At 45.7% G+C, this 12038-nt stretch overlaps 2 protein-coding genes across 2 annotated transcripts; both read left to right on the plus strand.

The window, feature by feature from the left end:
• Positions 1 to 68: 68 nt before the first annotated feature.
• LOC306819226 (glutamate receptor-interacting protein 1-like) lies at positions 69 to 7528 on the plus strand (the record flags this gene model as incomplete). The annotated part of the gene is made up of 6 exons (XM_079372998.1): positions 69 to 107; positions 353 to 464; positions 1771 to 1881; positions 1964 to 2080; positions 2175 to 2321; positions 2420 to 7528. Coding segments are annotated over 6 exons (832 nt in total), but the record flags the coding sequence as incomplete, so codon positions are not given.
• Positions 7529 to 8287: 759 nt separating this feature from the next.
• Positions 8288 to 9835, plus strand: lsm8 (LSM8 homolog, U6 small nuclear RNA associated). The gene is made up of 4 exons (XM_079372997.1): positions 8288 to 8507; positions 8733 to 8773; positions 8840 to 8967; positions 9580 to 9835. The coding sequence occupies exons 1-4, from the start codon at positions 8477 to 8479 to the stop codon at positions 9668 to 9670; spliced, it is 291 nt and encodes a 96-aa protein (XP_079229123.1). The 5' UTR covers positions 8288 to 8476; the 3' UTR covers positions 9671 to 9835.
• The last annotated feature ends 2203 nt before the right edge of the window (positions 9836 to 12038 follow it).

A 12038-nucleotide genomic window follows, 5' to 3' on the forward strand; every position in this document is an offset into this window, starting at 1 on the left:
CATTGAAGTCAGTGGGAGTTGATAGCATTGAGCTAATGGCAGTAACAGCAGTGTGTCTGTGTCTGCAGAGCCTGTAATCTGCCCAGCGGTCTAATCACTGACAGCAGGTACCACACTGACCTTTAACCCCCACACAGTCCTCTGTGACCCTCACCTGGTGACCTTTGACCCCCCTCTAACTGACACACACAAATCTGTTGGATGTGTGTGACGTCTCCGACCCCCCCCCCCCTCACCTGTCGGTTTAACACAACTCTCCACCAGCATGAAGTGTTTGTCACTTAACCCTCCTGTGTGAGGTCCTGAGGGTGTTCTGTGCTCTGATTGGCTGATTCTCCCCCCTCTGCGATAGGTTCACAGTGGGGCATGATGGGACAGAACCGGACCAGGAGGAGAACTTCTGGTCTCAGGCTCTAGAAGATCTGGAGACGTGCGGACAGAGCGGCATCCTCCGTGAGCTGGAGGTGAGTGTTTCAAATATAAATCTAAAAGTCGTAAAGTTCGGGCTGGGCAAACTAAAAATAATCTGTGAAATAAATCTAGAATAAAGCTGCTAGCCGAGCTGCTGCCCGGTAACCTTTTCACTCTGCATCATCGTCCAGAAGATATTCAACCATGTTTACAACCTCTCAAGAGTGAAACTAGTATCAGATCTTTGTGTGGTTGATTTATTGCCCAGCCCTCAGTAGCAGAAGCAGCAGTATGCTAGCTGTGATGATGCTAACGCTAAAAAGAGAAATGACTCCTTCTCTTCCAGGAGTCTGGACAGGAGACACGTCTCCTCACTCTGGTATCCTCCTTCCTCTCCTCTACTAACTCTCCTCCTGTCTCCTCTCTCCTCTCTCTAACTCGATTTCAAGCGTCGTGTAACATCAAACATGTTTTCTGAATGTGACTCTAACCGCAACCCAAACGCAGCAGCAAGCTCCCGACCATGGTGGCGTTTTTGTGACATCACCCAGCTTATGGCCAACCACGTGGCAGAGTCATGTTGCATTGGGCATGGCAGTTTGAGCAAGGCATGCTGGGAGAGCTTGTGCAAGGCCTGATGGGTAGTTTGTTTTGCCAGTCATGAAGCAGATCTGTTAAAGTCATGCATGCGTCTGATGAGTCCTTGATTCTGATTGGATGAGAGGTGGGCATCTGTGATGTGAGAAGACTTGAACAAAATATTAACTCTGAGGAGCAACGAAGCTGGAAATGATCCTCAAACCATAAACAGCAGTGTGTCGGGGATGTTCGTCCAGGCGGGGCACACGCTCACAGTGAACGATGTTCTCACACCGCAACACAACCTGAGTGCACACGGCGTGCGTCTTAGCGAGACCGTTTGTCCATAAAGTTCCCTTTGACAGAACCCACAGATGTTTGGTGAAGTCCGAAAAGAAAGAAGTTGATGTTGTTTTATTTACAAGCAGAAAGATGCTACAGCGCTAACAAACACTGACTGCTACATGTCCAACCCTGCTGCTCAACAGAGACGGCTACACAGTGTACGCCCGGCCTAAGGAGCAGAGGGAGATCTCAGTAGATGTCGCCTCGAAAAAATAATTTTGAAGAAGTATCCAACAGAAGTGAAAATAGATCACATGAGTGGATTATCTCAGCAGAGACAGCAGCAGATTCTGTCCCCTTCAGAAAAAGAAAACTAGAAACCGTTGGAGACCTTTTAGGTCCTGCTGGGATTCAGTCTCCCAGGATTCCTTCACCTCCATTTTGATCCGGACGTTGACTATTCGCTCTTTTTGAACTGCTGTTTTTGGTCTTCAGGCAACCATCATGTCAGGATCCACTCTCAGTCTGAACCATGACCCCACTCCACTGCGCAGCACCCTGGGACGTCAGGCCAGCTTCCAGGAACGCAGCAACTCCAGACCACAGGTATCCAGGCCGCTCCCCCTAAACCTAGAAATGCAGCACTTACCTTCATATTGCAGAGGCTTACTCGTGTGTTGTCTTCCAGGTATCAGCTCGATCAAACACCTTGCCCTCCGATCCACAGCGGCGGGCCTTTGCCATGAGGAAGATGAGGCAGGAAGTCAATGAGATCCTAAACCAGAACCCTGTAGAACTCCATAAGGTGAAACTTTGTCCTTTGTTTGAAAGATGTACTTGCCTGATCTTGACTTTGATGTCCATGCTGTGGTGCTAACAGAGTCTGTTGGTGTTTGTAGTTGACTCTCGAGAAGGCTTCAGATCTGGAGGACTTTGGTTTCAGTGTGTCTGATGGTTTATTGGACCGTGGTGTTTACGTTAGCAACATTCGACCGGGGGGCCCAGCAGAGAAGGGCGGCCTTAGAGCCTATGACCGAATACTACAGGTACAGAACACGATGAACAAAAGACCTGATAACACACTTCTTGCACAGTACTGATCCGGTGTTCAGAATCTGTAACCAGGTATGTTGACTCCTTCCAGATCAACCATGTGCGGACCAGAGACTTTGACTGCTGCCTTGTCGTTCCACTGATCGCAGAGTCTCCAAACCATTTGGAGCTCGTCATCAGCCGAAACCCAACCTCCTCCACGACCTCCCTACTGGCCAATCACACAGACGGTACGAACAACAGCACCCACGCTCCTCAGCCAATCAGCAGCGATCTAGGACCTACAGAGCTCTCTGTAGGCCATGGAGAAGATGGTGGTCCAATCAAGTGGAATCAACCGGGAGATGGATTGGGGGTGATGTTTGCGGTTGGTCAGGTGAATAATAAATCTTTATAGCAGACAAACACTGGAGGAAACTGGATTAAACCGGTTCTAACCAGATTGGACTGTTGAGGTCAATAAGGAGAACAATAAAACAACGATAAACTGGTTTAGACCCATCCAAACTGGATCAGAGGGGATCCCCCATGGTGCTACACACCCTCTGGATGAACTTGGACCCTTGACCACTAAAGTTTGACCTTTGAACTGCTGAAGCAAACTGAAAGCACATTAGACTGGAGCAACTCCTCATCTTCAACTGAGCCAGTTCTGCACACTGGAAGTACTGATATCAATGAAACCAGATCTATGACTACTGATCCTTCTGGAAACACTGGAACTACTGGACTTACTGGTTCTATCAACCGAGAGCCATTTCTACTGATTCCTACTGAAGACAGAGCCACGGCCAATGGTTTTACTGGTGTGCGATTAATGGTTACTGGTTCTGCAAGACTGGAACTAGGGCGACTGCAACAGCCAATTGTTCAAGACTTGTATGCACTGGTCTTACTGGTTTGAAAATCATGGCTTCTTATTCCACTGTAGCCAGAACAAGAACCAGTTGTCAGACTAGTCCAAAACACATGGGCTCTAGTCCTACTGGTGACAAAGCCATGGCCTTAAGCAAGCCAAAACTAATGGTCTTTCTGGTCCAAGGATACATGGGTTCCGGTCTTAGTGGTGGCAGACCCATTGGTACTGGTCCAACTAAAGCCAGATGCTCAGTCAGTGGTCTTAATGGTTCAACACATGGCACTTGTTCATGGCCTTAGTAGTGATAAAATCGCTGTTACTAAGGCAGAGCCGCAGCACTGGTTCTAAAAGCCCAGAAATGTGCGTCCATCTGGTCTTACTGGAGCCGGACCTTTAGTGTCTGACGTTACAAGCCAAGAACCACGGCAGCACAAACACTGATAGGACTTCGGAATCCAGAACCTATTGGTCTAGAGACGGGTCGCCAAGGACATTAGTGATGCTCTGATCAGGGGATCTTTGGGATTGACCAAATCGACTCCAAATTTCTGTCTGGTTTCTGTTCTTTTAAAGAAACTCTGTTTTTTAATCCAACCACTGTGATCTATGTCGAAGTCTTTATCTTGATCTTCATCAGGTTGGAATCCCCCTGCTACTCACTCATTACAAAAGAAGACGTGGAACATTCTGGTCTTTTGGGTCTTAGACCAATAAAGTTTAGGCTTCGCTTTAAACAGCATCACTCTCACTAGATGGAGGATCCAATCAGATGGCAGTTAATAAGTCATGAGGTGGTTTAAAGCTCACCACAGACAGAAGAGATAGAACCCAATCAGGAAACAGCTGCTTGAATCTGAATTTGCAGGGTAACCCTCCAAAAGTCTTCAACAATAAAACCCCATTTGCTCATCGACACTCCGATGCGATCCTGCTGTGGACTTCGCTTTGAGCTGCATGTAACAAAGGGAACACAACGCCTGGGCGCCAGTTCTTACGTGTTCGGTGTTTTCATCTAGTGTTCACCACAGTTCAGTGCAAACCATCTGATGCTCAAAACATCAGAATAACTGTGAACACCTCGTCCCTGTAGAGTTTATGGTCACTTTGGCTTGAAACTGTAAAAACAATAAAAGTACTTGTGTGCTTTGCCCACCAACATTTCTGTAAAGAAACACAGAAGTCACAAGGAAATCCAGATTTGGATTTATTTATTTTTTTGTATGTCTTCACTCTCAGTTTCAGGATAAAAATAGAATCCGCTTCACTTGTTATGATCAGAAACTGATCAGAGCATCCCTAATGAAGTGTTCAGGAAGAGTGAGGGGTTTAAACTTTAGTTCTGTGCCATGAACGAGCTGCAGACTGGAAGAGTAATAATGATGATGATGACACTGAGCAGTTCAATAAGAAACCTTTTCTACTGTTTACACCTGTTAGACTGGCCACACTGTGTGTATGTATGTGTGAGTCTGTGTGTGTTTGTATGTTATGTGCGTGTGTTAAACACAAGGCCAGTTAAGTCCCTCCCACCTCAATTCCTCGTCTCGGCTTTGCCCAGCCCTAACCCTTATTTCCTCAACCAATCAGCAGCAAGGATAAAGCCAGACAGAATTCTGAGAGATAAAGCTGATTGGCTGGAACCAATCAGAAAGAAAAACTCTGTCTGCGATTGGTTCTCCTCAACACACAAATGAACCAATCAGCTCCCAAGAAAGAAGCCAAGCATGACCCCCCCCCCCTCCCAACTTCTCTGACGCCCCCGTAACAGTGATCTATTATGCTAATTGATCGGTGTGTTTTTTGATTGACTGTTGTCAGTTTTCTCTGTTTGTTTGTTTCCATGGCGACTGAACCTAAAAAGATGTAAAATAGATTTTAAAAAATGATTCAGTCTCATCGCTGTTCACATCCATGGAATCCCGAAACCTTCACGTCATAACCACGAAAACAACGTTACACGAGAAAAAAGTCCTGTACAAAGCAGGGAACGTGTGTGTGTGTGTGTGTGTGTGTGTGTGTGTGTGTGTGTGTGTGTGTGTGTGTGTGTGTGTGTGTGTGTGTGTGTGTGTGTGTGTGTGTGTGTGTGTGTGTGTGTGTGTGTGTGTGTGTGTGTGTGTGTGTGTGTGTGTGTGTGTAAACTGGCCAATCAGAACCCTCCCTCAGTGCCAACCACCAATCGGGTCCTGTGAGATCAGAAAGCTGTGATTGACTCAAATGTTTTTGAATATAAAACCAACTTGTATACAATTAGCATGCGGCTAGCAGATATTGAGCATAGGACTAGCATAAACCATAAACACTCTCAGCACAAGGCTAAACTTGCAAACATGTTTACACGCGGTGCGTTCCATTAACCTCAGAGGTCAGAGACGGGAATGACATCACACTCAAGTTGACTTGCACAAACTTTGATGTGATTGAAGTAAATTCACTAAATCAAAACAAAATAGCTAATAAACACTTTAAAGGTGGAGTCAGTAGAAATGTAAACACAACCTTCAAATGTGGCCCCTCCTCCTGGGCTCATCGCCCCCAGAAGCCCCGCCCACTCCCTGTAGGAAGTAGTGTGTACATTTACTACTTGTAGCTACACTGTAAGCTAATGCACGCTAGCACAAGCTAACTGCTGGTGTTTGTCAGCTTCCTGTCCAACAGGAAGTAGACCAACTCTAAGTCCACGGGTAAAAGACAACACAAGGTTCAGCCTGGTTTTAGAAGCAGCTTTCTCCTCTCGCTGTTTCTCCTCACTCTGATTAGATTTTCTCTTCTTTGCTGCTACGTTCACGTCCGTAAACTCACCTGCTGCCGCTGTCATTGGCTGGAGGAAACACTAGCTCCGCTCATAAAACATCCCGAGTCAACTAAAACAAATTACAACAGAAAAATCAAAAAGCTTCTGACTCTACTGTTAATGCACAGAGCAGCCATGTTGTAGTTACGGATGGAATGCACCATAAATATATTGTTAGCACACAGATAACACAAGGATAGCATCCAGATGTTAGCACATATCCAGCCAATGGTCCACATCTGGCTCGTTTAGCTAGCTAGCGTATGGTTACAACACACCAAGCTCGTGGTTATCAGAGGCTTGCAGGGCTAACACAGGCATGTCTGTGTTAGCACAAAAGAGATGGTTGGTTTTCGGTGAGCAGTCGTTGCTTTAGTTTTTGGTAGTTTGTCCATCTCCCATTGACACCTGTTGGACCCCTTCTGGCTGACAGCGCCATTTTCAACTTTTCATCAGAGATTATTCTAGAAAAATAGACAATTTATATTACGAGCGGTGCACGACAGCGTTTGTGGAAACGGTCTTCTTGTATTAAAACAACAGACTGCCGCCGCAGAACGTATGTGGTTAATCTAGTTTAACTCAAGACTCACCACATGATCTTCACCGTCTGTTCGGTGTGTCAGGGCCGTTAGATAGTGACATGGTAGCACTAAAACAGTACTAACATCTGTTAGCTTTGCTAAGATAGTGGTATATGGTTAGCATTACAAGAAGGCTAAGACGCTAAACCTTAACTAATGAAGGGTTATTACATAGCTAGCACAAGGCTAATATGCCAGGTAAATGGTGAGCACAAGCCTAAGATGTCATTTAGACAAACTGTTAATATCTGCATAGCATATTGCTAACACAGGGCTTAAACGGCTAATAATCAAAGACTTAAACCAGGTAAACATTTCTAACATCAGGTTTAACCATCATGCTAGCAGAGCTAATGGTTAGCGCCCCCAAATTTTTAAAAACGACCTGAACACAAAAACTTGTTGGAAGTAAAAACAGAGCCTTGCTACGTGATTAGCATTGTTAGCTTTTAGCAGAGACGTACTGTTCCACCAATGGGAAAAAGCCACATTCACTTGGGGGCGTGGCCTCAGGAGGGTTTAATGAGTGAGGTCAAAAGCCATACACACTAATGTGCATGTATTAACTGTGTGTGTGTGTGTGTGAGAGAGAGAGAGAGAGTGTGTAACATTGCAGGGATTTGCACTCTAGTGATTTCACCTCAGCAAGACATCCTACACGCACGCGCACACACACTGACACTCACAGACACATACTGACACACACACACACACACACACACACACACACACATGCATTGCACTGCCATTTAAGTAGTGGGTCAGATTAGTTTCCATGTAGCTTCACCAACCAAACTGTATTTTTCTTTAAAGGAACAGGGATGTTGTAAAGTATTTTTGTACAAATTTAATACTTTGGTAGCATGACGTTCCTGGTGTTTGTCCTGTCGGGCTCCACTGCTCTACTCCACCCCCCTTTGTATGGACGACAACTGAGCAACAATAAAGATGAAGACCTGCTGGGATGACCCGACTCCATGTTCTTTTATTTAAAGTCTCCCTATTTTGCTGATCCCTGTTTTAATCTCAAATATATAGTCTCAATACTGGAGGTGTAAACAAGCTTGGACAAAGTTTTATGTCATGAGGTTAACATGTTAGAGTAATCAGAGGGTGCTGAACAGCGTGTTCTGTAAATCACACCATAGTTCCATAATATAAAACCAAGAATTTCTTCCAGACCTGGAGAGCAGCCGTCCCTTGGCAACCCTGCAGCGTTCTGCAATAAATAAAAAGATAAATAAGCTGCGATGGAGACCATAGTCCTTCAAGTGGGCTGCCTGGGACTGACCTTCCTGGGGCTTCTTTCACACCTAATTCCCCTCTCATTCTCTCTCCCCTCTCCTACTGTGTATATTATTTTTAGTGTGTACACTACACGTAGTGTGTATACTATATTTATTGTGTATTCTATACATAATGTGTATACTATATTTAGTGTATTATATGTAGTGTGTATACTATAATGTGTATACTAGGTTGGTCTGTGGTTATCCTGCAGGACGCCAAATCAGGAAGTGAACGACAGCAACCTGTTACAGTCTGAAAACAGATTAATTTATTCAAACTAAATATTAATTTTAATCAGAATGTTTATTATTTGTTTAAATGTCGTAAATGTCACCACATAAAGTCCTCAGTCAGCTTCAGAATAGATTATAGTTGACATTTCTTTTTCCATATGAAATTTTAATTGACATATTTTAGTATTTTGTGTTCCGTTAAATGTTGAGCCGGATGTGACGTCCCCGCTCGGCGCTCTCCTCTCCTGCCTGCTGGTTGACTCGGTGTTTGATTACTTGTGGCTGTTCTCCGGTGTGTCGTCGCTGTTTACCTGCTCCTCCACTCCTCCGTTAACGTTGCTGTTGTGTTTCGTCGCGCGCTCACCGGTGGAAACAACAAAGCGGAAGGAAGATGTCCACCGCGCTCGAGAGCTACATCAACCGTATCCTGCTGCTAATGCTAACATGCTAACTGCCCGTCTGAATGAATGGAAGCTGGTTAGCTTAGCGTACAAGCTAGCAGCGGAATGTGTTTCCTAGTGTTAAAGATTAAAATGTGTTTTTAAAGTCGAGTTTGTCATTTCTGTTTGAACTTTATCCCAATTTAATCCGCTTAATTTAATCTGTTTATTATCCGGAACTGTGTTTTTACTTTAACTGTGGTTCAGGGACCGTGGCCATCGTGACGTCAGACGGCAGGATGATTGTGGTGAGTGTGTACAAGTGTGTATGTTATTGTACCGTCACGTGTTAGTAATGGTGTGTGTGTTTTCAGGGCACCCTGAAGGGCTTCGATCAGACCATCAACCTGATCCTGGATGAGAGTCATGAGCGTGTGTTCAGCTCGGGTCAGGGCGTGGAGCAGGTGGTGCTGGGACTCTACATCGTCAGAGGAGACAACGTGTGAGTGACCTTTGACCTGCTCAGAAAACACCCGGAGCCTCAGTGTGACAGAGGATCAATTCATTGTGTCATGTCACAATGAACAAACGTCGCCTGGCTCAACCACGCGCTGTAAATATGAATGTCCCTGCAGGGGGCGCTGGAGACCCATGGATGGCGGTCCCAGCCTCACTTTGAGTCAACGTCACGACAGGCAGCATCTAATGATTATTTCCATCAGCCATTTATTTTTTGTGATGGGTCGGATTATTAAATAAAAAACCAACGCCCTTGAGCAAGGCACCGAAACTCCCAACAGCTTTTTGAAGCCAGGATTGTGCAGTTTGTTTTTCAACAGTTTCTGTTTGAGACCCCACCTGGGGGAGGGGCTACTGCCCTTTGTGATGTCATGAAGGGAACGTCTCCAAACGGCCTGTTTGAGCAGGCAGAAGACGGAGAGGACAGACTTTTCTCATCATTGGGGGGTTTGAAGACAGACAGGAGACACATGTTAGAGGAACATGGAGAAGATGTGACCTTCAAATGGGCGTGTCCTTACCATATATGGTTTGTTTGAGTGGACAGCGAGGGCCTTCTGAACACCTGCTGATGTTTGATGTGTTTTTGTTTCAGAGCTGTGATCGGAGAGATCGACGAGGAGACCGACTCCACGCTGGATTTAGGAAACATCCGAGCCGAGCCGCTCAACTCCGTCGTTCACTGACCTCCTGATAGGTCCCGCCTCTCTGTCTCCATGGTGACGGATTAGAGTGCAACTCAGGATTCTGTTTTCAGAAGGTTTACTGAAGTTTGATTGAGATGAGAACCTTGTTCTAAAAACAGACTCCTCTGTTTTTGTGTTTTTTATAAATAAAGATTTCACTAAGGAGGCGTTGATGAACTTTTTTTATGCTGTTTTTTTGTCAGATTGTTGAATAAAGTTTTGTTTCTGATATTTTGAATTGTTGGTTTTATTTGCAGTTTTGTGCTTAAAGAAAAAGAAATCGTCCTCGCTGTGAGGTGGTTAGCATGTTAGCGAGGCGCTATCTTAAACACACTGGACTGAGGTGCTTCGTGTCCTGATGTATCTGAGCACAGTCTAAATGTGGTCATGAGACGAGCTGGACGAACAGATGAAGGAAAATCACCTCTTACTGCTTCAATAAAAAACAAACTGCTCCTCCAGCTGCAGGAAAAGCAACCCACCACTAGAGGGCAGCGTCTGACTAGAAGAGCTTGAAGCCCTTCAGAACCTGAGAGGAACCAAACTAATGAAGTGAAGACCAAATGTTCATGTCAAACTGTATTTGTTGTTGATTTGTCCCTGAGGAGTCCTCTTGGTGATTTCATGGATCGTGGTTCTATCAGAACAATCCAAGAAACGTGTGAAGAACCAGATCTGGAGGAATTCAGACGCAGAAACGAGCTCGATGCTCTAAAAATGTTGAACTGCTTTGAGACAGATTGCTTCACACTGACAGCGCTCGTGTGTGTGTGTGATAACGATCACCACACACACACCTGGACAAAATCTCTCATCACAAACGTCGGAAGTCCGAGATGGGACAAAGTGGTGGAGAGCCAATCATTAACCAGGGCTCGGTGTGTGTGTGTGTGTAGAAACGGTGGACACACACATCTGCGTGTTCCTGTGATTTCAGTTTAGAAAGTCTGAATTTTGTAACAACAGCAGAAAAGCATCTTAACGTGAACACGCCGTATTTTTCCACCACGTGATGACGAATACGACGTCAAGTCGAGTTTCTGACTTGTTGTTCCGACTGGAGCGGCGGTTCGTGAGTGTGGTCGTCTGGATGTGTCCGACACGTCATGATGAACCAAATAACCATCAGCTCCCTCAGAGCTGTGTTTGATTCACTGTTGTCTTCTGCCCCCTAGTGGAGACAAATCGTACAATCCACCTTTAAAGACGTTTCAACTTCAATATCTTTTTAACTCTTTCGGAAACATTTGATTGATTCCCTGATGCTTCCACACGAGGCAGAGCAACGTTACTTTACCAAACCAAACTAAACCAAAGAGAGAGAGAGCCAATCACAGGGGTGACATACAGAGACAGACAACACTCGAGCCCCAGTGCATTGTGGGTCAATATGAGCAGTATGTTCCTGTCTCGTCATGTTAGTGTGAATATGATGAACGTCTTCGGACTCGTTATGATCAGAGGCGACTCTCGGCCCCTCCCACCGCCGCCGAAAAGAATGAGAACTTTAGAACATAAAGAGCTTTTGAACAGGAATAATGAGAGCTGCCACATGGGGCCCCCTTAGGGGGGTCTTCTACTGTCGTTGCATAAATTGCACATTTTGTAGGATAAAGTCGCTGACGCCATCTTTAAAGTTTGTCAGCAGCGTCCCGCACGTTGACGAGCTGTGGCCCTGTGTTTGTCCCTCAAGGGCTTCTGTCATCAAGAACACAAATAAACATTTCATCTTTGAGTGAGAGTCCCTAAAAAAGCATCGACACACAAATGTGAAGAATCCTCCATGTTGACTGATCAGCCTCCTGAAGATGCTGCAGGACGAGTTTCCCTCTGGGTAAAGTGGGCTGTCACCACAGACAGACTGTGAGGATATAAGAGGAAACGGGGCTGACACACACTTGTAGTCTGAGTGGAGGGAGTCTCTCTCTCACACACACACACACACACACACACACACACGCTCCACGCGTGCAGCCTGGAAAGCGACCAGCCTGCAGCTCAGAGCAGCTGAACTTTTTGATTTCACTCTTTTATAATCTGTGCAAAACTTTCCGTGCAGATAATCTGAAGTTAATCTGAGCTGCTTCAGTCCGCCTCATGTGAGCAGATCCTAAACAAGCACAAACACCGTGATCCGGACTCTGGGCTGCAGCTTTGTTTTTCTGCTTTCATTCACTCAAACTCTTTTTCACTTTGAGTGTCTTCGACTTGAAGCTTCCAGCCTCCGGGGACAAACCGCAGAGGACATGCGGGGCTTTGTGGCGTTGTTGGCCGTGTTTGCGCTGCTCTCTGCCGGGCTCAGGAGCTCCGTGGCCGCGGGGGAGATGCAGAGCTCAACGGCCGAGAAGGAGAGCGCGGAGCCCGGGGT

This window comes from Symphodus melops (genome assembly GCF_947650265.1).
Source record: "Symphodus melops genome assembly, contig: scaffold_433, whole genome shotgun sequence".
Classification (NCBI taxonomy): domain Eukaryota; kingdom Metazoa; phylum Chordata; class Actinopteri; order Labriformes; family Labridae; genus Symphodus; species Symphodus melops.

Coding starts and splice junctions, on each gene's coding strand:
- lsm8 (XM_079372997.1), top strand. CDS start 8,477: ATGTCCACCGCGCTCGAGAGCTACATCAACC. Junction 8,774..8,839: donor CAGACGGCAGGATGATTGTG/GTGAGTGTGTAC, acceptor GTGTGTTTTCAG/GGCACCCTGAAGGGCTTCGA. Junction 8,968..9,579: donor ATCGTCAGAGGAGACAACGT/GTGAGTGACCTT, acceptor TTTTTGTTTCAG/AGCTGTGATCGGAGAGATCG.